Source organism: Tribolium castaneum, chromosome 3 (genome assembly GCF_031307605.1).
Source record: "Tribolium castaneum strain GA2 chromosome 3, icTriCast1.1, whole genome shotgun sequence".
In the NCBI taxonomy this organism is placed as follows: domain Eukaryota; kingdom Metazoa; phylum Arthropoda; class Insecta; order Coleoptera; family Tenebrionidae; genus Tribolium; species Tribolium castaneum.
The window spans coordinates 23419823-23446750 of NC_087396.1; the positions used below are offsets into that span (position 1 = coordinate 23419823).

General features: G+C 38.7%; 6 protein-coding genes across 9 annotated transcripts in view; 4 read left to right on the forward strand and 2 right to left on the reverse strand.

The window, feature by feature from the left end:
• Positions 1 to 75: 75 nt before the first annotated feature.
• Positions 76 to 717, forward strand: LOC656527 (cytochrome c oxidase subunit 6C-1). Its single transcript, XM_963053.4, has 3 exons — positions 76 to 223; positions 335 to 506; positions 554 to 717. The coding sequence occupies exons 2-3, from the start codon at positions 340 to 342 to the stop codon at positions 627 to 629; spliced, it is 243 nt and encodes an 80-aa protein (XP_968146.1). The 5' UTR covers positions 76 to 223; positions 335 to 339; the 3' UTR covers positions 630 to 717.
• A 101-nt stretch (positions 718 to 818) lies between these two features.
• On the forward strand, positions 819 to 6824 carry Ncoa6 (Nuclear receptor coactivator 6). 2 transcript variants are annotated; one of them, XM_008196870.3, is made up of 7 exons: positions 819 to 1013; positions 1310 to 1353; positions 1403 to 1754; positions 1802 to 3612; positions 4760 to 5245; positions 5296 to 6025; positions 6138 to 6824. In XM_008196870.3, the coding sequence occupies exons 3-7, from the start codon at positions 1403 to 1405 to the stop codon at positions 6176 to 6178; spliced, it is 3420 nt and encodes a 1139-aa protein (XP_008195092.1). In that variant the 5' UTR covers positions 819 to 1013; positions 1310 to 1353; the 3' UTR covers positions 6179 to 6824. The 2 variants fall into 2 exon arrangements, with proteins under 2 accessions (XP_008195092.1, XP_008195093.1); XM_008196871.3 differs by having other exon boundaries at positions 819 to 994.
• A 34-nt stretch (positions 6825 to 6858) lies between these two features.
• Positions 6859 to 9148, reverse strand: Rs1. The gene is made up of 2 exons (XM_008196869.3): positions 8960 to 9148; positions 6859 to 8914 (listed from the first exon to the last, which is right to left on the reverse strand). The coding sequence occupies exons 1-2, from the start codon at positions 9059 to 9061 to the stop codon at positions 6941 to 6943; spliced, it is 2076 nt and encodes a 691-aa protein (XP_008195091.1). The 5' UTR covers positions 9062 to 9148; the 3' UTR covers positions 6859 to 6940.
• An 86-nt stretch (positions 9149 to 9234) lies between these two features.
• LOC656774 (uncharacterized protein) lies at positions 9235 to 10164 on the forward strand. Of its 2 annotated transcripts, XM_963281.4 has the most exons (4): positions 9235 to 9354; positions 9417 to 9545; positions 9590 to 9883; positions 9930 to 10164. In XM_963281.4, the coding sequence occupies exons 2-4, from the start codon at positions 9450 to 9452 to the stop codon at positions 10143 to 10145; spliced, it is 606 nt and encodes a 201-aa protein (XP_968374.1). In that variant the 5' UTR covers positions 9235 to 9354; positions 9417 to 9449; the 3' UTR covers positions 10146 to 10164. The 2 variants fall into 2 exon arrangements, with proteins under 2 accessions (XP_968374.1, XP_064211933.1); XM_064355863.1 differs by lacking the exon at positions 9235 to 9354 and having other exon boundaries at positions 9373 to 9545; positions 9930 to 10163.
• A 187-nt stretch (positions 10165 to 10351) lies between these two features.
• LOC103313490 (GMP reductase 1) lies at positions 10352 to 12355 on the forward strand. The gene is made up of 4 exons (XM_008196874.3): positions 10352 to 10566; positions 10876 to 10995; positions 11046 to 11303; positions 11360 to 12355. Exons 1-4 carry the CDS (start codon positions 10480 to 10482, stop codon positions 11930 to 11932), a joined length of 1038 nt encoding a protein of 345 aa, XP_008195096.1. The 5' UTR covers positions 10352 to 10479; the 3' UTR covers positions 11933 to 12355.
• Positions 12356 to 12521: 166 nt separating this feature from the next.
• The window catches only part of Mad1 (Mitotic arrest-deficient 1), a 31880-nt gene continuing 17473 nt past the window's right edge, over positions 12522 to 26928 (reverse strand). For both annotated transcript variants that reach the window (XM_064355853.1, XM_064355854.1), the window contains 7 exons: positions 14646 to 15189; positions 14381 to 14597; positions 14186 to 14322; positions 13762 to 14136; positions 13379 to 13709; positions 13092 to 13324; positions 12522 to 13030 (listed from right to left, as the gene is read on the reverse strand). In XM_064355853.1, coding sequence (XP_064211923.1) covers positions 12575 to 13030; positions 13092 to 13324; positions 13379 to 13709; positions 13762 to 14136; positions 14186 to 14322; positions 14381 to 14597; positions 14646 to 15092 — 2196 coding nt within the window. In that variant the 5' untranslated portion in view covers positions 15093 to 15189 and the 3' untranslated portion in view covers positions 12522 to 12574. The remainder of the gene's footprint in view (positions 13031 to 13091; positions 13325 to 13378; positions 13710 to 13761; positions 14137 to 14185; positions 14323 to 14380; positions 14598 to 14645; positions 15190 to 26928) is intronic.

Sequence of the window (26928 nt, forward strand, 5' to 3'; positions counted from 1 at the left end):
ACTTTCAAAGATAAAGCATTGACTATTGACTTATCTAATAATAAGGAACAACAATAATAAGATTACTTGTGTTTTTACAACAATTCAAAAAAATAATAAAAAAGACTTCCGTTATCGCCCAGTCGGTAAAACAGAAATCGTTGTGATTCTTTGTCAGTTGATTGACAGTTTGCGCCCCTGCAAGTAATTTTATTCTTTTCAAAAGAAATCAACAGCAATTAAGGTACCGAACTTGTTGGACCGTGTTTTAATTTGATTTACGAAGCTTTGATACGGTTTACGTTTGAAATATTCCGTTTGTTGTTGGGTAATCGATATTATGTAATACTTTTAGGCACGATGTCCGACAGCGTCAGCAAGGCAGCGAAGCCCCAATTGCGCGGTCTTTTGCACAGCCAAATCAAGAGGAACCTGATTGTTGCGATCGGAATGTGCGTTACAGCAGCCGTGGCCCAAAAAATATTCGTTAATGACCACCGCAAACAAGTCTACGCCGACTTTTACAAGTTGAGTGTTTGAACGTCTTGGGGGGTTCTTATCGCTTGTTTTGCAGGAGCTACGATATTAACAAGGAGTTCAACAGGATCCGGAACAAGGGCTTGTTTGACTCGTGCGAGCCGGACCATTAGACGGTGCCGGTGGTGCAAACAGTTAGATCTGAGATGAGATTGTAGGTTTAATTTTGTTTATTTGAAAATAAAAGTATCGTAAAAGTTGCGTTGTTTCTGTAAATTTGTTAATTTTGGTGAAACTTTCCGTTGTCATCTGTCAGAAATTTCCACGGTTGTTCGATTTTGACAAGGTGCGCATCTAGTGAGCGCATCTCGAATGGCGTCGAGTTGTTATTGTTGAAAGCGTTTAATAATTTCTTTAAGGATTATGAGTGTTTTTATGGAGTTTTTAAAAGCCTTCTTGCAAATTAGTGATCCTAAAGTATACTAGTACAAGTGCAGAGGAGAACTTTCCGGCTGGATTGGCTTTTTGAGTGTCAAAAGTATGTCACAGAGAATCGGGTATGTAATATTGTGTGCCCGTAAGCAAAGCAATTTCCGTCGCGAAAATCCCCACGTTGGCGCCCCGGAGCGCCGCGGATGGGCGTTTGGGGGCGCCTTGTGGGGGTCGCAGCCCCGTTTGCCCCTTTTCCGGGCCGGATTTTCCGTTCGAACACATGTAATAACACTCCCCCGTCCAGCACACAAGATGGCTGCGACCATATCCATCTTTTATTTCGCTAATTTTTGAAAACGGTGGCTGTTTGATTTGTGGCGTTTGGCGTCTAGTTTTCTCATGGGGTTTGTTTGGGTTTTAGGTTGATGTAAAACTTCGATAATCGGAATGTGACTCCCACCAAGGGTAAGTCGGCGGATGAGAGATGGGGCCTCTCTAACTTTGCCGATTTTAGATGGCAGCAGACAGTGATGGCTGCGATTTAACGACAATAGTCACATGCGAAGGCAATCTTTCAGACCCTGACTTCGCAAATCGCTTCAAAGCTGTCGTCGGCACACTGAACGGTATTCTGGGAGACGTCGTCACAGTCCACAAGCTGGAGCCCTGGAATTCGGTGCGTGTAACGCTGTCTATTCCTCGGGAAGCAGCGTTACGTTTGAGGAAGCTGGCCAGCGAGGGCTCGGCCCAGCTCCGCAACCTGGGGATACTCAGTGTGCAGGTGGAAGGCGACCAAGTCATCTCCTTGCGCATCGCCAACTCCGTCAACGCGGAGCCCCAGGAAATCCGCCTCCAAACCACCCAAGGTTCGTCGCCTTCGTACCACTTTGAGGTTATAATCAATCGGTTTCAGATGGCAGCGGTAGCAGTCAAGACGGCCCCTTGTCTCGATTCCTGGCCCCTGCGACGGAACCGGAAAAAGTGCAGTTCAAGTCACCCAACGTGGTGTGCCCCCCTGACAGTGTGGTCCCTAAAGTACCCGTCAGCGCTGCAACGGTTGTTAGCACCACGCCCCCGACCACCAAAAGCTACGCGGGACCTTTCCCCTTCACCAGCATGAACCAGGCGATCCATAGTCAAGCGAATTACGCCACTCCACCGCCCCCCTATCCAGGAAAACACCCAGCGGTGACGATCTCCAGCCCCCTTCTGGTGAACCTGCTTCAGAACGACGGGGCAACGTCACCGAAAACAACCGAAACTCCAGTGAGCAGTGCAGTGAACAGGACGGTGAATTCGTTTGTGCAAAAACCGAACTTGCCTCGAACTATAGTCAGGCAGAAGAACACCAAACCTCAGGCAAACACGTCACCAAGCGCCTTATCAAATACTTCCATTAGGCAGAATAGTAAACCAAACAGTACAATTACACCACCACCGTACCCCAACAACACGGCAACAACTCATCTGCCCCCACCGCCCCCCTACTCGGTGGCGGTCACTCGCCAGTGGGACTCCGTAGTACAAACTTCACCTTTCTTGGACTTGACGCCTTCACTCACCGACGACTTGGAGCATCTCCTTCCAACACTGGAGCGTGACCTTGCCAGGAGCCCTCCCGAAATCCCAGAGGAATTGACCCACGGGGACGACAAACGCAACTTTCTCATCAACCCCTTAACCGGCGAATTGGAACCGCAATCGAGCGGCGAGAGCGAAACCGAAGACCTGGGGGATGTCTTTACCGGACTACCATCACCCGCAGCTCTGTCGGACGACGACACCAATTCAACAATACGCCCAGACACAACGGACCAAAGTGACAGTGAAACGCGCTCCTCACACAGTGACAGTGGCAAACACTCCCGTATCAAAACGAAAACGGTCCGTGACCGTGGTCGCGACTCCCCAAACCTTAAACCAACCGAAAAAATCAAACTCCGACTCAAATTGGAAAAATCCGAACCGATCAATACCGCCTACAAAGTCGATGTTAGTTTCATCCAACAGCCGAAGAAGGCGTCCACGTCCGTCGTCGCCGCGTCACCAGGTGAAGAACTCCGCGTTCCCCCTTTACACATTTCGTTACGTGGACGCCACCACGCATTCATCACCAACAAGAAGAAAAAGCTCACAGACAAGGCGAAAATGCGCAAGAAAATCGCCACCGACAGTGCAATAATCGACGAAACCGACGAGAAAAAGAAGAAATTCAAGTCGAATAATCATGATTCGACGGACCTCATCTCCAAATTGGTCATTCACAACAACTACAAGGACAAGCAAAAGGAACGACGCGGAAGCGATTCGGAATTGACACGAGCCAATTTGAAATTTGTCGATAGTAATGGAATTATTTCCGTTGAGAAGAAGCGTCGATTGAGTCAGTCTGAGCCGGGTCTCGAATCAGAACCGCCGATTTTGGGTTCGACCAATGTCGGAACAATTGCAAGTCTACCGCAAAAATCGCGAAAAGACAAGAGTAAAGTCAAGGAGGTGTTCAAGAGTAAAGATGTAGTCAGGAATAAGAGTTTTAGTAAGAGTTGTTTGGGTGAAAAGTTTACGAAACAGGTGGCGTTGCCGACGGGTGAAATTGACATGGGGGCGAAATTTAAGCAAAGTTTGATGGAAGGCACGGAAAAGGGAATTCCAAGGCCGCCGCATCGGACTGAAAATGTACATCAGATCGGTGTGGAGAATAAGAAAATCGAAAAGGCTGATCAGGTGAGAGGATTTGTTAAGTGTGATTGAAAAAATTGAGTGGGTTGGGGCGGCAACAGGTTGATTTGTTTGTTTTTATTGATAAGGCAGATTTCCGATTAGAAACCTTTTTTGTTTCACTATTGGTGCATAAAATCATAAAGTTTTGTTACTAATTACGAACTGATTTTTTTTATCTGATGGTAAAGTTTATTTAAAAAAAATGGCAACATCGCATCCTGGCCAAATTTAGACTTGTCGAAGTAATATCCGTTTAGTGTCAAGAAAACCCACAAATTAAACAAGAAAAATATTTGTTTTTTTCAGATATATATTTGGTGCCAAGAAAACGTACCAAGTAAGAGAGAAAAATAAACACCAATTAAATTAAAAATAATTATGTATATTGACAGTTTTTGAAAAAATACGAACAGAAAAATGTTTTATATGTTGAGCTCTTTAAAATTAACACCCTGTGTTTAAAGGCAATATCACCCCTCCTATCTCTTAATTAAATCAAATTTTTGCGTAGATTGGTTCTGATTAACGTTAATGAATGTATTTAAATACAATGGAATGGCTTATAATGCCTGCTTAAATAAATGTAAAAATACGTTTTTGTGTTTATTACGAAAACTGGACAAAAATGCAACTAATTACGTAATTTTAACTTTTTCAAGTTAATTATGAATCGTAACACGAGTCTTTAGAAAAGAAATTACTTTTGATAAACTTTTCTGCACAATTAATTTTTTGTAGTCGTTAATAAACTTTACTCTAGCATGCGTTTAAATAAATTGCTATTTTTCTGTTTCGAAATTACAAGCACGTGATTATATTTCATAAAAAAATGCGATAATAGAAAAAAAAGGATTACGTTAGAAGAACAAATTCAGCCTAGTATCGAAATCGAGATAAAGTTCATTTAAGAACAACTGATTGAAAAAATAGTGATCTGACTGAAATCTAAAGAACATCAGGGGAATCGTACAAAATTATATCATAACTTTTTATTTCGTCGCTTTTGTATCTTCCAACAAATGTTTGAACAAAACATTACAAACAAAACATTGGTATTAAAACACATTTATTCTTAGAGATCATTTATTTTGCCATTTAATAAAGAGTGGATTTATAAGTATCTATAAATTTTCTTTTTGTTGCGGCTTAGATAAAAGTGGAGGCGGAGCCGCCTCCCCTGAAGGAGAAATCCCCCGAGCCGGACAAGTGCAACACTCCCGATCGCAAACAGGCCGATTTGGGCGATAAACAGGCGGGCCGTTCACCGAATTCCGGTGCCCAAGGCGAAGACAGCGGTATCGAAAGTATGGACGCTCTAAGCGAAAAATCACCGAATCAGGCCAGCCAAAGTCCACACGCCGACATTCCCGAACCAATCAAATCAAAAACACAAGTGCCTGACATGCCTCACATGCTCGACATTGAAGCCCAATTGGCCAAAATGGAAGGTTTGAACGGCGTTGAAGACATGAACGAGAACCAACACAACACCCAACCGAAACAGTTGGGTCAGTGTTGCGAATTAACTTCGGCACTGCAAGATAGTCTCAAACAAGGAGCTGTCAGTCTGTCATCGGTCAACGTGGCGAGTCCGCACGCTGTGAAAGAACAACTTCAACCGGCGGAAGTCACTCTCGTAAGTTTCCGGTCACTGTTCATTGTCAAAAATGTAAAAAACTGTTGCAGGTTCCGGTCAAGACCAAGACGAAAGAAGACGATTTGGAGCCGCTTCCGGTTCGTGTAACGCCGCCTCTCTACACTTATTCGAATCCGGAGAAAGGCCGAGGTTCCGAAAGTCCGACAATGTCGGATGAAGACAGCAATTCGTGTTCCAACAACATCCACAAAACGAAAAGTCTCCTCGAACAGCTCCTGATTGAAATACCTGATAATCAAACGCCGAGTTCACCGAGCCCTGCGACACGTTCGGTTCGCACTAGAGCCCTCTCGAAGTTGAACAGTCCCGAATTAAATTCGCCGGTTTCGACAACAATTAAACCAAATCGTGTTGCGACGACACCAGCCGCCAAAAGGAAACGACACGAATCGGACAGTTCCAACAACAGCATAGACGATACGAGGAATAAAAAGACAAGGAAATGCTCGGAAAATGCAGTTGAACTGATTAAGGCATGTATTGGTGTCGAGGCGACCAAAGCGAATAATGTTAAAAAGTCGGCGAAATCGCAAGACGAAAGTTCGGACAGTGACGAACCGCTGATTGAGAAAGTCAGGAAAACGGCAACGGCGAATAGTGTGGGGAAGAAGGCCAAAAGTGGGAATGGGGTCAAAGGTGTTGCGGTGACGACGAGGAGGTCGGTGAGGACGACAGCGATCCCGGCGCCGAATACGAGAAGTAAAGGGGATAAAGTTGGGGTGGATTCGGAAGCGCTGAGGAGGAAGACAAGGAGTGCTGGTAAGGAATTATTTGATTTTCCAGTGACAGATTTGACTTTTTTAAATATGCCAAAAAGTTTAAAACTAGTTGTCAGAGTCGGGTCAAAAAACATGCAGTCGTTTTGTTACAGTGTCGGAGGGCGACAGCAAACGCAAGAAAGAGGTAAAGTGACAGTATCAGAGTGGCCGTCCATCCGACGGTCTCCAGCTACTAGAAGCAGAGCCTCTCACTAGGCCCCCATACGTAACAGTGCCCATACTGCAGCCCCAGCCTTGAACACCTTTAATTTGAAAATTAAACATAAAAAAGTTAAACAGCAGCCACAGCCATGTCACCGTTACTGTACAGATTGTGATATACCCACTATAATATTGTAAATAGCTAGGATCAATTATTGTAAATAGAAGAGAGAAAACAAGAGAGAAGCAGTGTCACAAAGTCACACCCGTTTATATAAATGTAATATAATGTGGTATTTTCCATACGAGCTAACGCATATATAATACATAATACATACTATTCTTTACTATTGTTTGCATTTTACGTAGAAAAACATCAAATATCTCACGATTGTATGTACATTGTATGATTATTGTAAAGTTGTTGACATATTGTTTACTTTTAGCTTAGTTGTATCTGTTTTTCTTTATTATTATTGATTTTTTAACTATTATTTATACCACAAAGCCTTGTAGGGTATGTTTCTTGTTTCTTTACGTAAAATACAATGACTTGTAATGTTCTTAATTGTAGATTTGTGGAAAGGTTGATGATTATAAACTATGCATTGTTAAATAGAAATATCTTAATATTTATATCCTATTCGTTTTTATTTTGCACACACACACCACCTTCCTTAATGATTTTTTATTTTCGTTCTTATTTTATAATTCCAGTTTAAAATAAATATTTCAACAATACAAAGCCTTTTATTCAACGTCTCTTCTTCTTCTGCTGCGGCTTTCCAAACACTTTACCTTTCTTCGCCGCGTTCGCTTCATGTCGCAACTTTTTCGCACTTTTCGTATCCCACAAGTCACTACCGAAATTCGTTTTCTTCCGTTTAACGCCAGCTTTCCGACCGACTTCAACGTCCACAACAGCGTTAATTTTCGTCAATTTTTGCTTTTTCTTCGCCAGTTTGGCCTGAAGCAGAGCAACTTTGCCCATTTCACTCCTAACACGTTCATCGGGGGTTTCCTTCGCCCCTTTTTTATGTTTTCTCTTGTCTTTATCACTCTTATTCTTCGGGACGTCCTTCAAACTCAGGCGTTTTTTCTCGTCCTTTCGCTGCTTCTTCGTCTGGAACCAGGGCCGGGCTTCGCCCTTTTCCCCCTTGAGCAACTTCTCGACCTTATTCACTTGATTCTCAACCTTCGCCACCTGTCTCTCCTCGTACTCCTCTTGCAAAATTTGCGCGATTTGCGGCTCAAGTTTCTCCAGTTTATTTTTGTATTTCTCGAGAATGTCTGGGGGAATTACCCGACTCTTGACCGGGTGTTTGGCTTTTTTGACCACATCTTTTACGATTTTGCGTTCTTGTTCCCCGGCGAGACTTACAGAGACTCCGGCACGGCCTGCTCGAGCCGTGCGCCCCACTCTGTGTATGTAATGCTCGACTGTGGCCGGCATCACAAAATTAATCACAGTTTGAACGCCCTGTATGTCCAGCCCTCGGGCCGCCACGTCAGTGGCCACCAAGACATCGATCTGCGTCTCCTTGAACTTTTGCAAGGCGTCGAGACGCTGCGGTTGCGTCAAATTCCCGTGTAATTCCCCGACTTTGAGGCCCAAAAGCCCCAACAGAATGTGCAACCGATGCGCTTGCTTCTTCGTCTGGACGAACACCATGCAATGTTCGCGGAACGTCCGGCAAACAAGCGCCGCCAGAATCGCCTCCCGATCGCCCTCCTTATCCTGCCTGATCCTTACAAACTCCTGACGCAACCCAAACGCCACCTCCCGGTTACTATCAACGAACAACCGAACCGGTTTATTCAAACTAACCGCGGCTAAACTCTCAACTTCCTCAGTCATCGTCGCAGAGAAAAGCATCGTTTGCCGAGTCCTGGCACATTGTTTTATAATCTCCTTCATCTGTTCGGCAAAATATTCGTCCAACATCCGATCAGCCTCATCCAAAATCAAGACTTCAATCGAATCCAGCCCAAAAGTCGGGGTGCTTTTCAAATGGTCAATAAGTCGGCCTGGAGTCGCTATAACAATATCGGGGTTTTTCCGCAAAATCGTCTCCTGGGCTTTTAGGTCCAAGCCGCCAACAGCCAACCCGATTTGAATATCGCTAAACTGCGCCAGTTGTTTGGTGACTTGGTACACCTGCACCCCCAGCTCACGTGTGGGCACCAACACCAGCACACGTGTCACAGGGGGGCCCCCTACAGGCCGGTACAACAGCCTCTCGAGCGTTGGCAGCATGTAAGCGGCCGTTTTGCCCGTCCCTGTGGCAGCGCACCCGCAAATATCGCGCCCCATTAAAGCCACCGGAATTGTGGAGGCCTGAATAGGGGTCGGGTGAACGAATTTCATATCACTTATCGCTTTGAGCAACGGCCGCGATAAGTTCATCTGGTAGAAACTCGCATGTTCCGTGTCCAAATCAACAGTTTCAAAAAAGTTTTCATTGGGGGCCGCTTTTTTCCTCGTTTCTTTCTCCCTGATTTTGTCGTGTTTTAACTCGCTGTCTGAGAGAGACACGTCCGAGTCGGCGTGGGGCGCCTCCACGAGCACCTTCTTGATTTTGTCGTCGGTTTTGGTCTTTGCTTTCCGCTTCACGTATTTTGTCAAGTCGTTCCAGGAGTCTTTGTTGTACTCTTCGGCCGAACTTACGAACTGGAAGTCGGTGTCGAAGTCGACTTTACGCTTGTTTTTCTGTTTCGTGGGCTGGAACTGTGGGAAGTGTTAGTTTGGGAGGGTGGAAACCCGAAACCTAACCTCAACTTCGGCATCCGATTCCTCCGAAAAATCCTCAATCTCGTCGTCGTCACCGATCGTGCGGATCAAATCGACAAATTGTGGCTTCTTGGCCTCCCCCATTGTCACGGTTTTTTAAAACAATAATTGGGAATTATTTCAAAAATTCAACCACATGGCCACCATAAAAATAAGACTGTCGGCGAAAATAGAAAATGGTGCTGGTACATATTACAGTCGACCAGACAATCGCTGCGCGCATGGAGCTAGCACCATTTACCATTAACTAATTCGCCGTTTGGGGGCCATTCTGAATACTGTAATGAATTTTTAGAGATAAAGTTTGCGAAATCGGGAAATTTAAAAAAATCTTTAAAAATTCATTAAGGTCCCAAGGAGTGTTTTTTGTTCTCAGGGTTTGATGAGAATTTTTGAGAGACGTCCGTCAAAATCTTTGACGTTTGACATTTGTTTACAGCAAATTTGTTTGTCATCGAAGACAACAATAAAAATGTCTCAAGAAATCCGGGAGCAGGTCTTGAACCTCATGAAACAGAAGGACAAAATCGAGGACGAAATCAAGCAATTGACTGAAATCCTGACTGTGGTAAGGGCCCAAAAATTTTTTTGTTCAACCTTTTTGATTTGTAGAACGGGGTGGGCATGAGTGACCCTTTGGTGGACGCTGAGGACTTCCCCCTCAATTCCGTGGACGTGTACCAAGTCCGACACGCCAGGCAGCGCATCATCTGTTTGCAAAACGACCACAAAAACATAATGAAACAAATTGAGAACGGCTTACAGGGCTATTACTCCAGCTCTGGCAGCAACCAATCGAACGGCCTGCAAGACATTGAAATGAGAAGCGACCACAACAGTGTCACACATGAGACCCCCTTTGCCAAAGTCACGATGGTGTCCCCAAACTCGCCTGCAGAAATGGCGGTAAATTAAGCCACGATTGCCACCTTAATTTCAAAATCAATTTCAGGGCTTGCATGCAGATGACTTTATTGTCGAATTTGGGTCAATAAATTCGAGCAATTTCAAGAACCTATCAGACGTAGCGACAGTGGTGCAGCATTCAGAAGACAATCAAATACCAGTGAAGGTGAAACGTGGCCAAAGAATTGTTCCCACGGTTTTGGTGCCAAAGAAATGGCAAGGGAGGGGGCTTTTAGGCTGTAATATTGACGTACTAAAATAAAATTTAAAAAAAAAAACGAAATTTTTTCATTTGATTTGAAACAATTCGTGGTTAGGGTTACACCAATCACGTGACCTTTGGCGTGAAAATTTCGCACCCAATCGTCTAAAATTAACGTGTGTAACACTTCATTTAGTATTTGGGCGTGATAATGGCCCCATTTTTGGTGCTAATGTTGATAATTGGACGTAATCAGGGTCGTGGCGTTAGCCACTGCCACACGGCGCTGTCGTTCAAATCACTTGTCAAAGTGACGTAACCAAAGTCAGCTGAAAGTTATTTTTGTTGGGTCCTCGAGGTGGTTAAATCGTGACTATTATTTAAACTAACTAAAATGCCTAACATAAATTACGAAATCAAGCTGGACTTCAAAGATGTGATGCTGCGTCCGAAACGATCGACCCTGAAGAGCCGCAGCGATGTGAGTATCGATTTTTGGGCTTTTTGGGTCATTTTTAAATGGAACGTTTGCATTTTTTCGCTTTTGGGGCCTCTCAGGGGCCCGGTGGCCCCTCCCAGCTGGGGATTTTGCGCCGCCCTTGCCGGGTTTGGGGTCAGGGTTGGGCCAACTTTTCGCTGTTTTATCGATAATTAATTGTTTCGTCGATAGTTGGTTTGATTAACTGAATAAAGTCCTAATAAAGTTTCATTGAGCGCTATTTTCGTCATAATTGAGTGCGGCCTCCAGAGCTATTTTTGGCGAGCATGGCAAAAAATCAACTTCTTTCAGGTGAACTTATTCAGAGAAATCACGTTCAGGAACTCGAAACAAGTCTACAATGGGATTCCCGTCATGGCCTCGAACATGGACACCGTGGGGACCTTTGAAATGGCCCAAGCCTTGTCTAAAGTAGCGCGCACTCAATTACCCACTCAATCAGATTAATCATTTGATTGCAGCATGGACTATTCACTTGCATTCACAAGTATTACAATGTGGAGCAGTGGAAGAAATTCGCTAGCGAAAACCCGAAGAGTCTTCCCCACGTTGCCGCAAGCTCCGGCATGACTGACGCTGACTTTGAAAAATTGAGCCAAATCCTGACCTCTATTCCAGGGATCACGTTTATCTGTCTAGACGTAGCCAACGGCTATTCGCAACACTTTGTAGAATACGTGCGGAAAGTGCGAGCGGCGTTCCCCAAACACACGATTATCGTACGTATTTTCTTAATTCATAACGTAAATTATAAATGAAATGAATTATTCGTTAGGCCGGCAACGTGGTCACCGGCGAGATGGTGGAGGAGCTCATCCTCTCCGGTGCCGATCTCATCAAAGTAGGGATCGGCCCGGGCTCCATGTGCACCACCCGGCTCAAAACGGGCGTCGGTTACCCCCAACTGTCTGCGGTTTTGGAGTGCGCCGACGCCGCCCACGGCCTCGGGGGGCACATCATCTCCGACGGGGGCTGCACGTGCGCCGGCGACGTCGCCAAGGCCTTCGGGGCCGGGGCTGACTTCGTCATGGCCGGGGGCATGTTCTCAGGCCACGACCAATGCGAGGGCGAAGTCATCGAACGCAACGGCAAAAAATTCAAGCTGTTTTACGGGATGTCCTCGGAGACGGCGATGCAAAAACACGCAGGGGGCGTAGCTGACTATAGGACGTCAGAAGGGAAGACCGTTGAGGTGCCTTATCGAGGGGACGTCGAGCCGACGGTTTTGGATATTTTAGGGGGGCTCAGGAGCGCGTGCACGTACACGGGGGCTGCCAAGTTGAAGGAGCTGCCCAAGAGGGCCACGTTTATCCGGTGCACGCAACAGTTGAATACGATATTTGGCTAAAGAAGTTTTAAGCGAATTTTAGTTAATTGATGGGCGATCAAGTCGCCGGTTTTAGTCGATTGATATTTTCAACTTGTTGGAAATAGTTCCAGTGATAAGCACAAATTGTAGGCAAATTTATTTATTTTTATTTATGTTTTATCAGTAGGTAACTCAACACTGCGCACAAAAAGATATTGATAATAATTAATAGATGGGAAAGTTTTATCTTTTTTTCCTCGATCAAAGGATGACCCAGCTAGGGTCATTCTTTAGTTCCGTTTAGTATTTAATTAATATTCAAAACTTTTTGTGCATACTGTGCCACACCAAAAAACTTTTATCTCTGTATTGTGATCTTTACAATTTGTTTTCGTGTCTAATTTTGATGTTGCGTAAACACTTGTTAATAAATTATTTTTTGAATAAAGTCGTGCTTGTTTATTGGCTATTTTATTCCACCTAAACTCGCAAGTTACAAGAGCTCACTTAACCCGATTTTTTTTCTAAAGCAGGTTGTTTATTTCTTTTCAGTGAAAAAGAAAATGATTTTATATAAAAAAAATAATCGTCCAAGGAAGCTTAAAGGACCTGAATTACCAAACTCGCCTTCTTATTAAACTGTATATTTGCTAAGCGAACTAATTAAAAAATGGTATTAAATTACTCAATCTCATAAGTCTTTGTTGCCATCGTGCTATTGTTGAACAAATCTATAGTGAGGGCACTCAGAAAAACGGGAATCGACTTTTGGTGTCTTAAATGCAAGTTGACCATTTGCTCAAGACTTGCGCTAAACTCGTTTTCAAGCAAATTTAAATCACCTTCACTATTCAACTGGAAGCACAACTGATCCTCGGCCCGTTCCGCGTAAATATTCGTTAGTTTATACAACGACGTCGGAGTCCGATCGATTTTATAACCAAGTAACATGTAGATAACATTGCGAAATTCCTGAAACGACGTTTTGAAATATTCTTTGAGTCGCTGCGTTTGGACTTCGTGCGTTTTGACTTGTTCTTTCAACGCTTGGACCTCTTGCGGACACATCGACTCGCTTAACTTACTCGCATCGATGCCTTCGGACATGTTTTTCAACTTCCGTTTCAATTTCTCAATCTGCAAGAAATATCACAAGCTAAATTATCGTTTCTTAAATAGGACTGTATTAATTATTAACCTCCTGCTCCAATTTCTCCACCAACTTCTCCCTTTCTGCCAAACACTCGGCTAGCGGGTTGTTCGCCAAGTGGTAAACCTGGCCCCCTTGGAGCGTATCATTGCCTACAAGGTAGTTTTCCAATTGAATTTCAAGTTGGTCTCGACGTTGCTTCAACATCTCATTTTCCATCCGCAACTGGTCCACTTCTTCCTGCAATTTCGTCAATTGTTCGGCTCTACTGTTCGGATTATCTGCAAAAAATCAAATCTTTATTTTCAGTTTAAATCAATAAAACGTGGACGTACCGGAATACAACGCAGGATTAGTGTTTTGCAAATCCGACTCCAACTTTGCATTCAACTCCTTGTAACTTTCGATGATTTTCTCCAACGCTACGATTCTCTCCCGCTGAGTTTGCAGCTGATTCGAGTTTGCAATTGTTGACGGATTTATCGACATTGTTAAATCCTTCTCGTAGGAATCGAGCTGAAGCCGATAACTGTCCCTCTCCCGACTGACCAACGACAGTTTTTTCTGCATACGGTGCAAAAGCGCCTGTTTTTGTTCACCGGTTTTCTTCAGCTCCGAAATAAGTTTGTGGCTTTTTTCAATCTCAGCTTTTGCAACTTTGGCGTCCTAGAATTAGAAAACAACTAATAATTTATTAATTTAAAATATAAACATTTACGTATAATGCAGCGGTTAATTGCGATTCCAATTCAACTTTGGTCGAAGTTAACGAAATCTCCTGTTGTTGCAATTTTTCAACAGCTGAACGTAAAAGATGAGGCAAAGACGAGTCCGAACCCACTGTTTCGCAAATTCCACGAGCTACAGCTCGCCACTCATCTAAATAAATTCCAGTTTGAACTTTTTCAGCTTCTAAATTCGCCAATTTCTTCTCCTGTTCTTTATATTTAACCAAACGTGACTTCAAATCGTGAACTTCCTCTTCCAGTAATAGTTTGTTCTTAACTTCGTCTTTCAACCGGACGTTTTCTTCCCTCAGTTTTTCAACTTCCCTGACCATATCACTGTAGTTAGCCAATTTTTTCGCTTGACTCTAAAACAATTCATTTGAGAAACGGGGAAAATATTTCAATAAATACTACTTTGGCTTGATCTTGGAATTCCAAAAAATTTTCTTTGGCATATTCCAACTCTTTTATGCGCAAATTGGCAATTTGGAGCGCTTGTTCCTTCTTCTCGATTTCCCTGTCTATGGCGTTCTTTTCTGCCAACTGTTTCTCTAGTTGTACGAAAAACAAAAACAATTATTGCGAAATAATTACGTCCCTGTTAATTACCTAATTCAAGCACTAATTTTTTCTGAGCGTCGGCGTCTTCTTCAGCGGCGTCCAGCATCATTTGCATCTCGGCCAACTTCCGATTCAACGCCACAATTTCAATGTTTTCTTCACCGTCAAAAAGCCGCGACTCTTCCTTCATCTCGGACAGACTTTTCTCAAGTTCTTCAATCACTTCGTCCTTTTGCACCTTCAGCATGTTGTAGTTGCTGGTCACCTAGACATCAAAAATGAACATTTTTGTCACAAAAACAACACAGGGAACCTCAGCAAGTTGTTTCTTCAACTCGGCTTCCCTTTGCCTGATTGAGACCAACTGCGCTTCCAACTCTTCGATACTCTTCCGGTCATGTTCGTGTTGCTTCTTCAACAACTTTGTCTCATTCTCGTACATTAACTCGACCTCCTTGCGCACACTGTGCATGTGTTGGATCCGGTTCTCCAAATTCAAAATCGTGTTCCGACTCTCCAAGATATCGGTCCGCAAACGTCGGATCTCGCGAGGAGACCCCGCGTAGGACACATTTAGCAAACTTTCGCGCTTTGGTCGCTTGACTTTGAGGAACTCCTCGGAACTGCATTGGCTGTCGTTCGAGACCGAACTCAGAGAAAGTTTGTAGGGGCTGCCCAGGGTGAAATCGGGCTCGTCCTCGACCGTCGACTTCAAATTCCTCACCAACTTTATGATAGTGTCGTCTACTTTGTCGCCCATTTTGACAAGGGGCGACGAAACCAACCTCACTTTTACTTGTCTCACAAAACCACACTTCAGTGGTATCACATTCTACGCGAAAGCTACGAGCAGGCCCCTGAAAGTGTATACAAATTATGTCAAATTATGTGTTCACTGGGAGGGGTGGGGCAAACGGCTAAAATAGTTCGTGTGCTCCAGCTTAGAGGTGGCGTCAGTTGCAAAGAAATCTGTAAATTTAAAGGAATCTGTCACACATTTTGCTAAAAGTAAAGAAGGTTCACCTAAAAATACGTAATCGACGTGCGCACACTTCTCTTTTTAATTCTTTAATTTATCAACAGCCGATTGTTTTGATTTTTGGATGTTTTTGTGATCAAACATCTTAAGGTAAACGTTATTGAAAGGTGTCTATACAACAATTAATTGCGATTTCTAGATATTAATATAATCATATTACACCAAGAAGGATCAAACAAACTTCTCTAATAAGGGAATTTCTTGATGTTTAGGAGATGAAGACCGTCCTTGGAGATGATAACGGTTCTTGGGATGTAATTGAAAATCCCATGAAGACGAGTTAAACATGATGTGCAGTAATTAATAGGTATATCATAATAATAAATAAATTTATTGTAGTTGCGAAGCTAGTATTTTGTGAAAGCAGGGAGTTTAGGACTTGCTATGGTTCAAAGTTTTCAAATTCGCCATGTCCCTCTATGTCTTAATCTTTTATGTTGTTTTACACAATGTTATAACGCCTATGCCTGTTAAAAAAACAAGGTTTGTCCTTTTTGTGAGTGCTTAATTTAGAAACTAAGCGAAAAAACGTATTCTACAAGTATTATACAAGTTAATCAATATTAAAGCCTACTATTATTATAAATTTAAATGATTACATGGTAGTTTTAATCAGTTAACTTCCAGTTATAGTTATGTATATCAGATATGCGACTTTTTATTTAAAATAATTTTAGCACACTTGTAATTCTCTTGTGTTTGAGTAATTTACTAATAACTATGATGCAATCGAGATTACTTTTAAAAAATTTCAAAACTTATCAAGAACTTTGACATCAAACTGTTAAAGTACGTGTTAGGGCCGCTTTTACAAACGTCCGTATATCTTATAACCGCGAATAAATTTTGAAAAATAGTTGTTTAAATTTAGCCTTGAGGGACTTAAAAATTGGACTATTGTCAAAGGTTACAAGCAAAATTTTTATATTTTTTTGCTTTTCTGAACAGTCTGTAGACAAGTAATCAAACCAACAAAACTGATGTATTTATACAGACTGATCCCGAAATACTGTGTCTGTTAGCAATCTGAATTTAAATTTTAAAGGATACCAATAGTGTACACTTTCAGGTAGCAATTCAATAATTTAATCTGATGCCAACATACTCAGTTTCTCTGGATCATTGAGTATATTAAGACAATGTATTTACATATATTATTACATCTGAGTATGTTTATGAAGAACAATTCGAATAAACATCCTGCAGTTATGTTGAACTTTTTTATTATACTTTTTATATTTTGCATTTAGTTTAAATTAAATCACTACATTAAAATTTTCAATTTAAAAATTATTTTATTTTACACCTAAAGATTTTTTGTTTTTGTTTTTCTAGTATTTCAGCTTTTAGTTTCATAGTATTTCACATTATTTATTTTCTTAATTTTTCAGTATCTTTTCACTATCTTATCTTATTAATGTTCTTACTTTGCAGTTTCATAGTTTTTTAATTATTATTCTTGCAGTGACTTAGATCTACAAAATTTTAATCTTACAGTTTTCCAGTTTTTAAGATTTTTTACCTTTTTAATTTTTTTGTTTATTGTTTTTTATTTAAAATATGTTTCCCTTTTCCAGTTTTGTGTTTTTTGTGTTTTTCTGTTTTTCAGTATTTTAGTTTTTCACAATTTTAGTCTAAACATTTGTAGTTTCTCAGCGTTAAAGTTCTTTTTTCATAGTTTTAACTTTTAATTTCTGAAAACGTGCTAACTCTATTTCAGAATTAAATTATCTTCTAATTTTATAAAAATTCATCTACTTTCATTATTATGTATCCTTGTACCCTGATGATGATTTCATTAAAATCGAAACGTCGCTAAAAATATGAAGTTTAATTGCATCCCTGCTCTAAACACTTCAGAATTTAATTATTATAATTGTAATTATTATTTTTTTAAACTAACAGTTAGACTTTAATTAGTTAAGTAAAGTCGTACTTTTTTTGGATTCTTAGTTTTTGTGTAATATGTAAATTTAATAGTGTTTTTGTCAAAAAAATGAAACAAAGTCAAAAACTATGCAGAATCAACAATTTTTTTGCATTTAAGGCAAAATCTCGTTCTGTGAGAAAGACCGGCCCCTAAACCGGTCCACTGGTGTCTCATTTGTCTCAAAAATGAGTAACTGACCAATAAAAATATAAAAATCACCTCCTACTTGTTTTATCTGGTGCACATAAAATTGCAAGACAATTAAAGCGTTTGTCATTGGATATCGCCGGTAAAGTAAACTTCCAATCATAAGGCATTCAAAACTAAGCAAAAGTTTTCTAATAAAAAATGTAACATAAATTACCAGATTTTCTGTTTTTGTACATTTTTTTTAACACCTTTGAATTAGGTTACTTTCCTCTGGTTATTAATTAGATCCAGGTTTTTCGGATTTTCGTAGTAGTGATTTAATAAGAGAGATCGAGCGCGCTCTCGAGCTCACAATTTGTCTAATGAAACTTTTACTTTTCCCGATTTAAACGCAATCCATCAAGAGTGGATATTATTAAAGCGAAACTTGTCAGGAAAAAGTTCCGGATCAATACTCAAGTCTACATTAGATTGTCGATGTTACAAGCAATTCGAACATGAAGTTAGTTGAACAATGACAAGCTTCAAAGACTCCCACCGCTCTGATTTGCGCTCCGTTCAACTTACGAAGTTGGATCTTTTCGGATGATGAAGGGTGTGAAATTTTCGCGGAATAGATAATTGTGGAAGAATCCTTTGACGTCACATGTGTTTGTGCGTGTCTCGTTGTCTTGTCAGATTGGTTTGTTTATGGAAGACACGGTGATTTATTTTTTAGCTCGGCGGAAGTTTAAACACAAGTAGCGTCGTCTGTTCGATCGGGCGTTGTTAATTTGCCGCTGCAGTTTTGAGTAAATGGAGTGCGCTCATATTGCCAATCCAGGTTTTAGTAGAATTGTTTTGCGAGGATGTTTGAATGTTTGAAGTTGTACTAGATGCGAGTGTGCATGCAACATAAGCAACAGTTTCACACGAATAGACTCGAATAGAACTGTCTGGATGCATCCACTAACAAATGAAAGTCCACTCGGCTGGAAAAATTAATTTTTGGCAACGAAAGCAAGCGTTTTTTGGTTTTGGCTGTTTCTTGTAGAATGAGCGATTCCGTTTTGAGCAATCTTTCATCGTAGCGTCTCATCTATAAATTATTCCAAACTTACCTTAACCCTAAACGCTACTTAAAATTTAATAAAGTCACGAAACTTGATTTATAAACGCATTCAAGTGGGTAACATGAGCAAGAGTTAAGATGCAAATTTCGTAAGTAACCCTACTATTTAATAACGAATTCAAAGTGACGAAAAGCCATTAATAAAAACATAAATAATTTGCAGTGCAAATGCAAAAACAAATTCATTAATTTCATATCAAGTTACTGAAATATGATTAATTATTTTAATTCTGACTGCATCATATATTTAGCAGCTAATAAATGTTGCCACAAACCACAAAAACTTTAATTAGCTAATCACGTATTTTGTCATTTATTGAACCGAGTGATGGTTCTGACCCGGCGCATCCACCAAAATTAAATTTGTTTTGTCGGAAAATGCATTTGGTTGGGTGTGTGGGCTGCATCCTAAAACAGCTCAATAATTGGAGGATATTGTCACAAATACAAGATTATAGCGAGCCAATTTACTTTTTAAACACATTACAGCCACCGCTAATTATTAAATAAAGATATTCTTAAATAATAATCATCTATTTACCAATTTATACAAATTCAAAAAATATTTTTGAAACACAATGTGTCATTTTAAATTCTTTAGTTTCTACATATATAATGTGCTTATGGCTCTTAAAAATATGAAAGAATTTAACAACACCAACAAAATAATATTACGAGTAACATATACAATTCATTTGATTTAAGAAACAAAAAACAATTCTTAATGTTTCGTAATTTTTGGCTCGTTATTGTATTAAACCTTTAGAACTGTCGGTAAAAGCAAAGTTAACTTATTTAAGGTTTGTGGTAATAAATAAACTGCTAATCTATGAAGTGCTCAAGTTAGTTTTTGAGTTATGAATTATTTAATGAAAAACTAAATATGCTTTGTAACGTCACCACATAATTTTAGGCAAATTCGATTGTAAAAACAGTAAGTATAAAACGGGAAATGAAATCAAATGACCTTTGGAACAAATAATTTAAATAAAAAATCCTGGCGCCTCCACCATTTTTCTAATTAAAATAAGTTTTAAATAATTGTGTAGTATCATGTGTTGTGAAAAAAATTTTGTGAACTATATGATATTAACTGAAAAATACAATGAAACAAATTGTTTTACTCTAGGAGTTACAGTTTTCAAGTTATAATTTCATTTAGTAAATAACTGCAAATAAATTTTAATATGTAACCCGGCGCATCCACCATTTTTTAAATAAAAAGTTCTTGAGTAATCTTGTTTTGTAAAAAAACTAATGTAATATAAATAATATTAAAAACACAAACAGTCCACTTAATTCAAAAAACATAAACCAAAAAAAAATGTTTCGTTAACAAATCTTTTGGCTCGCTACTTTATGAAAACTTTAAAACCTTCGGTAAATGCGAGTGGTTAAAAGTCAAGTATAATAATACGTAAACTGAACCGTAGGAGAATACTTTGGAACAAACCGTCTTGCTCAAAAACTTTTAGTTTTTGAGATATAATTTTTATACATAGCCCGGCACATCCACCATTTTTTAATTAAATTAATTTTTTTTGAAGTGACTCCACCATCAATCACTGATACAGTTAATTGTATAATTGACTGAACAAAAATTAAACAGATTTTTTGAAACACGGCACTGCTACTGCAAAATTTAAATTTATAAGTTTAGACGTGGATGAGGAAAAAGCGGCTTTAATCCGAGCTGCGAGCTGTATATTTTAAAAAATAGCAGCGACATGAGGGCGAAATATTGAAATATTCAATCAGCTATTCCGGAGCATTTCGGCGTTTTTTACCCGAACCCTGGACAATTGCTAATTGCGATAAGAACATTTAGCGCTCTTTTCGCTGATTGTGTCATGTTTTAGCCGGTCCGAGGCAATAAAGTGGCTCCGGGTGATCGGCCGGACACTCCGGACTCGCCTCTGTTAATAAATGCGACCCGTGATATGTTCGGGGCAAGTTTTATATACATATCGGAAATGCCGGTGGCATGAGAAGGGTTGTTAGGCGGTCACCAGCTTATGTTTTTTAAATTTATTGGATCAGCACAATTTTTTGTTGCAAAATCCCGAAATCCATTTTAAAAAGGTTGGGAATGAAATTTTCGACAAACACTGCGCTTTCATTACTAAAACAAATAAAAATTTGAGGAAACCTAATTCTCGCAAGTTTTTATTAAAGTTGCTAATGCATCAAAAGCCTGTGAAAAATTCACGGTAATAATGCAGTTACTAAAAGCTTTGCCCACAAAAATTTGCATTAGCCTTTGATGAATCAATGCGTATCAAAACATGGCAGATTTATTTTAATTCATGCCCGTAAGTTTTTTCGCAACGTTAATTAATTAACAAGCCGAACCTCGCGAAATTGACACTATTCTCGTGTCTCTCTCAATGAACATCGACAACGTCAATAAAACTCATCTATTCAGCACCGTAATATGATTAATGTTGTCATTAACTACACTGTTGTTCCATTATCACAACGGCTTGTGTAGGTACAATCATTTAGCGCAAAAATTCAAAATTTTAACACTTCAATTACCATACACTTGGGACACTTTTCCGACGGTTTGCTGACATTTTTATTTATCTTATCTGAGGAAAGGCTTGCAGACAGAACCACTTGTCTTTTTTACCTTGGCGTGATTTTATATTCACTACGAGCTCAACTGCCTGTTATTGATTCGCCATCCAACATTTATCATTGCTGAAACCGCACTTTCAATACACAACGAAGAAGATAAATATGGTTGAATTTTTGGCATTAATTTCGGGCTCCATAACTTGTTCATTAATAAAGATGTTAACATTTTCTTTTTTCTAAATCATAGCTGTGATTGAAATTCAACTGAAGTCAACAATTTAGTGCTTAAATCGTAGTCTTTTTCTTAAGGTTTCTTCAACGACTTTGGTCAAGAAATGGTTTAAAATTAACTGACTTCAAAAAAATTGGGGACAAAAATTATCAATTCTTTCATCAGAATATAACGATTTTAGAGTTTTTTCAACAATTTTTGTCCAAGAAATGGTTAATGATCAACTGATTTTAACAAAACTTCTGCTTAAATCGTCGAATTTTTCACCGGAATATAACGATTTTAGAGTTTTTTTAACGATTTTTGACCCAAAAATGGTTAAAACGTTTTAACAAAATTTCTGATTAAACCGTTGATTTCTTCCCCGGAATATAACGATTTCCGAGTTTTTTTAACGATTTTTTGACCAAAAAATGGTTAAAAATCAACTGTTTTTAACAAAATTTGTGCCAAAATCGTCATTTTCTTCACCGGAATATAACGATTTTAGAGTTTTTTTAACGATTTTTGACCAAAAACTGGTTAAAAATCAACTGTTTTTAACAAAATTTGTGCCAAAATCGTCGTTTTCTTCACCGGAATATAACGATTTTAGAGTTTTTTTAACGATTTTTGTGGTTAAAAAGTGGTTAAAAATTAACTGATTTCGACACAACTGGTGCAGAATAAAAGCGATTTCAGGTTTTGCCGTTACCAGTAAACGCACATATTTTGATGCCAATTCGATTAAGTAAATAAATAAATACAGAGTTAATTAAAATTTTGAAGTTGAACCATTTACTACATACATTTCCCGTTATCCCTTGCGGCAAAATCCTCAACGAATGATAAAGTTTCCGTTTAAATTTGCTCGTGGCGCAATTTAAAACCTAGCGAACTTCACAAGAGTTCCAAAATAAAAAAGTAGAGATAAAATGACATGAAACTTTGCGAATATAAAATATTTCAGTATTTTAAGGCCGGCAGTCTTTTTATCGAATTATTTAGCTTTATCGGTGATAAAATCGAATGGGTTTCGGTACAAAATTGGCTTGTAGTTTAAAATGTTTACCTCATGCATTTCTGCATTATTAAAAACTGGCGGAAAACTCTAAATCGAAATAAATTCGCGGAACTGTGTTTTTGGCTCGCATTTAAATTGATTTTTTAAACTGTGTAATTAAACCTGTTGACGTTTAATCAGTAACCGAGAAAGAGTAATCTATACCGAATTCCTCCAGTAAATTAATTCCGCAGAACAAACTATCGCCAAGACATTTCTTATTCGGGACAAAACAAACAATTCGCGCTACGAGACTGGCATAGAGTCTCAAGGCACTGTCGAATTAGCGCGAAAATATATGCAAATTTCCCTTGATTGCTTATTGCAAGTGCTTGCAGTTTAATTACGTTTTAAATTGTAGCGTTTCGCATATTCTGACAATGCGAACTGAACCGAAAATGTTAGACGATTTCAATTAAACACTGCTGAAGGAAAATAAAAGTCGTGTCCTAAATGTATGCCTCACATGCGACAATTAATTGGTTCGTTGGTTGCACCAAAAGTGCTTTGTATCTGTCAAATAGGTCGATTTGTATGAAACGTAAGGAGTCGCTGAAATTAATTACGTAACATAATGGGCGCGTGGTTGAAGTATTGGTGATCATTATTTATGCTTCGATAATTCTAATTAATCCATTATTCACGGTTGGCCACGTGTTGGGGCGGATTTTCGAGTAAAAATATCAACATAATCCGAGAAAATTAGAGCAGACCTATGCATCAAACTCAAACGACAAAATAAAACACCATTTCTAATCCTCTGATTTCGAAGAGTTGCCAACACTGCAAATTAATAGTCGGGTCAAAAATTATTAGCTTATTACAGAATAATTTTGTGATAAATGAACCAAGGCCATATTTGGGGAAAAAGAGTCGAGAAATGTTGGAAGTGACTCGATTCTCCGGAAGTTGATTTAGTTTGGAAATTAATGTGATTATGAGAAAGCCACACAAACGAAATTCCCTTTGTTACCGCGGGATAGTTTTACTTCCAACACGAATGATGTCACTGGGAGAATTTTGTTGCGCATTCTGACGCTGATTGTAGAATAATTGCCTTAATTTTGATGCTCAGAATACTTGACTTTTTATTACATTACGAGTATTATACAAGATTTTATCTACAATTGTTTCAAGCGTATCAAGTTCGTTTTCAAAACTGGAAATTTACTCGCAATTATTACAACAAAGATCACAGAAAATACTCATATTTCCGTTAAAAGCACACTCACTGCTCTGGATAATACTATTCATTGCAGGAGTATCGGCTTTCGCTTATGTGCAGAAAAGTTTCAAGAGAAAAATCGAGGCCTGTTCGGCCTCGTCGTTGTTGCGAATATTATTCTGTTTACTTTCAACATAAATAATAACATAAAATGGAAAAAATTTTGAATCGTTAAAAAGGTTGATCTAGACAAAAAAATTACACATCCAGTTCTTTTTCTGGCTTCAGTCATCCCTGCAGCAAAACTTTTTTAATCAAATTGACTCAAAGTTGAAAACTTGAGCAAGTACTCACTAATTTAAATTTGGTTGAATAATTTTACTGTTGTTAGCAGAAATAAAAAAATTCGCAACATTTTGACGTATTTGTAAAATATTAATAACTAATTAATTTCGCGGATTAAATTAACTAACGGATGAAATGTCACGGTGTAGCTCGATGGTTTATTAACTTGTTTATTTGCATTTGAGATTAAAAAACAATACAACAGAAATAAAAAAAAAAGTTTCGCACAACAGATTTATTCCGAGCTTAAAAATTGCGAGTTAAAATCCGGTCCCAATTAATAAAAAGCGTTCCGTTTTGAGTAATTTGCAGTTCGCCAAGATTTATAATCCCGATAAGGCAATTAGGCTAAATGAAGCACTTGGAATTCTGCGAGTACCACAAATTGGTATTATATGAAGTGGGTCCGGTTATGCAGTGATAATAAATATCAGCCGGTGTAAAAGATTTAATCCTCTTTTGTGTGCGCGAGTTAATCGATGGCACTCGTTCGGATAATCAGTTGATTTGTTAATAAGATCATTGGCCTAGTTTTCGTTCAAATCACGTAATTCCATTATGCGAAAAACGTGTCATTCAGAGGCGTTCGTGTGAGAATATAGCTCAGCACGTGTGTGGTTTGTATTTGTAATCCTTCAGGTGTTAAACCGTAATTCAGCGTTTGGTAGCTGAACTCGTGACCACGTTCGGAACTCACTCGCAAGCGAGCGAATGCAAATTCTGGACGCAAATCGAACGAAACAGTGGTTAACTTTCAGAATTTATTTCACTTGATAAAAGAGTCCAACTTTTCAAGAAACTTAAAAACTGGAGGATCCTCGAATCGATAGCGTTGTTGATTGAAATGAACTGACCGAAATGCCCATAAAAAAGTTATATCCTTTATAGACGCTGATGCTTTAGAGCGCATTACGAAAAATCCTAAGCGGAGTTTTTTTGTACACATTTTTCAGAGCCGATAAATGAATCAGGCATTTGCGAAAATGATCATTGATTGATTCCTTGTCCTGGTATAACTTTATCCCCATTTTGTGCGAGTACGCAACATCCTTCTCCATCCAGCACATTTCCTGGCCGGATTAGAATCCAGCGCAGGCAACGATCGGCCCTTTCAAGACCCGGAACTGACCGACAGACACTGACACGCTTCATTGCTTTCAGAAACAGAAGATCTATTAGAAAAGATCACGAAGAGGCCTTTCGCAAAACTGCCAACTCGGCTGCCAAATCATTACAAGCTCCGGGACGCGTTTCGGAAATTTGGGGTTGTTAACTACTGAAAATGTTGCACAAACGCCCAACCCTGCAAAAAATCGGCTAATGCACTAAAAGCACCGGAGCAAACATCCATCTCCTAAAAAAAGTCTATAATAACGCTGTTCCAAATTATTTCTAATCCTAATAAACGGCGGCCGAAATTATTTTTATTAAAAACTCCAGCATGCAGTCTGTCCCAGCGATGTGAAAACTAATGTTAGAAAATTAATCATTTACTAGCAACTCTTTGACTCACCTAAAACTATTTTTCAGTGAACAGAGTGTTTCCGAAATAAGCTTTTGTTAATTCTAAAACCATTTTTTGATCAAAAATCGTTACAGAAACTCTAAAGTCGTTATATTTTGGTGATTTAAGCAAAAATTTAGTTTAAAAGTATTTATTTCAAACAGACGCTTTGGAAAGTTTGATATCGTTTTATTGTGGCTGAAAACAACAACTTAAGTTTTGGTTTTGTAAAAAACAAGCATTTCTTAACCATTTTTTGATCAGAAATTGTTGTAAAAACTCTGAAATCGTAATATTCTTAGTTGAAAACAATGATTTCGGACGATAATTAAATGATTCTCATCTAATTAACTTTAAAATTGTTTTTTATGTAAAAAAATTTGTACCGCTCTGCTCAGTTGAATCATCTGTCAATAGATGTTAAATCTGTCAGTTGAGAAATTCAATTAATTTCTTTAAAAAATCTTGTTAAAATGCAACTAAATTATTACACCGTGAAAAAAAAACGCTTTTGTTATCAAAGCTTATTTCCGAATTGGAGACTTAATAAATGAAGAATGATAATTGATAATATTCGATGTCTAGTGTCTATCGTTAGTTATATGAAGTGGCATTTTCTAATTTTACAAAAAAATTCACAAACAACTAGATAAGAATTATTTAAAAACACATTGTATAATGTTTTAAGGTAATCGATAGTAAAACGTTATCTTGTATGCTTAATCCTAGGTTAAATAAATAACTGATAGAGAACTATCAATGAAACAACGATTGTTACGCAACGTTTCGTCTATTATACGACAGTCAACATCAGGCTAACAATACATTTGTATAAAAAATAGATAAACTTTTTTGCCATGACATTATGAATAATAATAATAATAATAATAATAATAATAATAGGTCTTTATTAAAGAAAAAGAAAACAAATAAATAAATATTCAACATTATGAGGCGAATTCTAGTCGAAGTCTAGCCGAAGATTGAAATAAAGATTGAAGATTAAAATTTAGAAAAAACAATTGATGCTACCATTATTTTTCAAATTTTATTTCATAATAATATGTCAATTTTTTTTTATTTTTTATACGAATGTATTGTTAGCCTGATGATGACTGTCGTATAATAGACAAAACGTTGATTTCCAAATCATTTCTAATCATAATAAACAGTAATAAAATATATATATATATATATATATAGTCAGTCCCAGCGATGTGAAAATTAATGTTAGAAAATTAATCATTTACTAGCAACTCTTTGACTCACCTAAAATTACTTTCAAGTATAGAGTGTTTTCGAAATGAGCTTTTGTTAATTTTAAACCATTTCTTGGTCAAAAATCGTTACAGAAACTCTATTTTGGTGATTTAAGCAAGAATTTAGTTTAAAAGTATTTGATTTCGAACGAACGCTTTAAAAATTCTGAAATAGTTTTATTGTAGCTGAAAACAACAACTTAAGTTTTGGTTTTGTAAAAACCAGGCATTTCTTAACC

Excerpts from the sequence above, each read along its gene's own strand:
- LOC656527 (XM_963053.4), top strand. The coding sequence starts at position 340 with ATGTCCGACAGCGTCAGCAAGGCAGCGAAGCCCCAATTGCGCGGTCTT. Across the intron at positions 507-553 it reads GTCTACGCCGACTTTTACAA|GAGCTACGATATTAACAAGG; the intron begins GTTGAGTGTTTG and ends CTTGTTTTGCAG.
- Ncoa6 (XM_008196870.3), top strand. The coding sequence starts at position 1,403 with ATGGCAGCAGACAGTGATGGCTGCGATTTAACGACAATAGTCACATGC. Across the intron at positions 1,755-1,801 it reads CCGCCTCCAAACCACCCAAG|ATGGCAGCGGTAGCAGTCAA; the intron begins GTTCGTCGCCTT and ends AATCGGTTTCAG. Across the intron at positions 3,613-4,759 it reads AAATCGAAAAGGCTGATCAG|ATAAAAGTGGAGGCGGAGCC; the intron begins GTGAGAGGATTT and ends GTTGCGGCTTAG.
- Rs1 (XM_008196869.3), bottom strand. The coding sequence starts at position 9,061 with ATGGGGGAGGCCAAGAAGCCACAATTTGTCGATTTGATCCGCACGATC. Across the intron at positions 8,915-8,959 it reads AATCGGATGCCGAAGTTGAG|TTCCAGCCCACGAAACAGAA; the intron begins GTTAGGTTTCGG and ends CACTTCCCACAG.
- LOC656774 (XM_963281.4), top strand. The coding sequence starts at position 9,450 with ATGTCTCAAGAAATCCGGGAGCAGGTCTTGAACCTCATGAAACAGAAG. Across the intron at positions 9,546-9,589 it reads TGACTGAAATCCTGACTGTG|AACGGGGTGGGCATGAGTGA; the intron begins GTAAGGGCCCAA and ends TTTGATTTGTAG. Across the intron at positions 9,884-9,929 it reads ACTCGCCTGCAGAAATGGCG|GGCTTGCATGCAGATGACTT; the intron begins GTAAATTAAGCC and ends AATCAATTTCAG.
- LOC103313490 (XM_008196874.3), top strand. The coding sequence starts at position 10,480 with ATGCCTAACATAAATTACGAAATCAAGCTGGACTTCAAAGATGTGATG. Across the intron at positions 10,996-11,045 it reads TGGCCCAAGCCTTGTCTAAA|CATGGACTATTCACTTGCAT; the intron begins GTAGCGCGCACT and ends ATTTGATTGCAG. Across the intron at positions 11,304-11,359 it reads TCCCCAAACACACGATTATC|GCCGGCAACGTGGTCACCGG; the intron begins GTACGTATTTTC and ends ATTATTCGTTAG.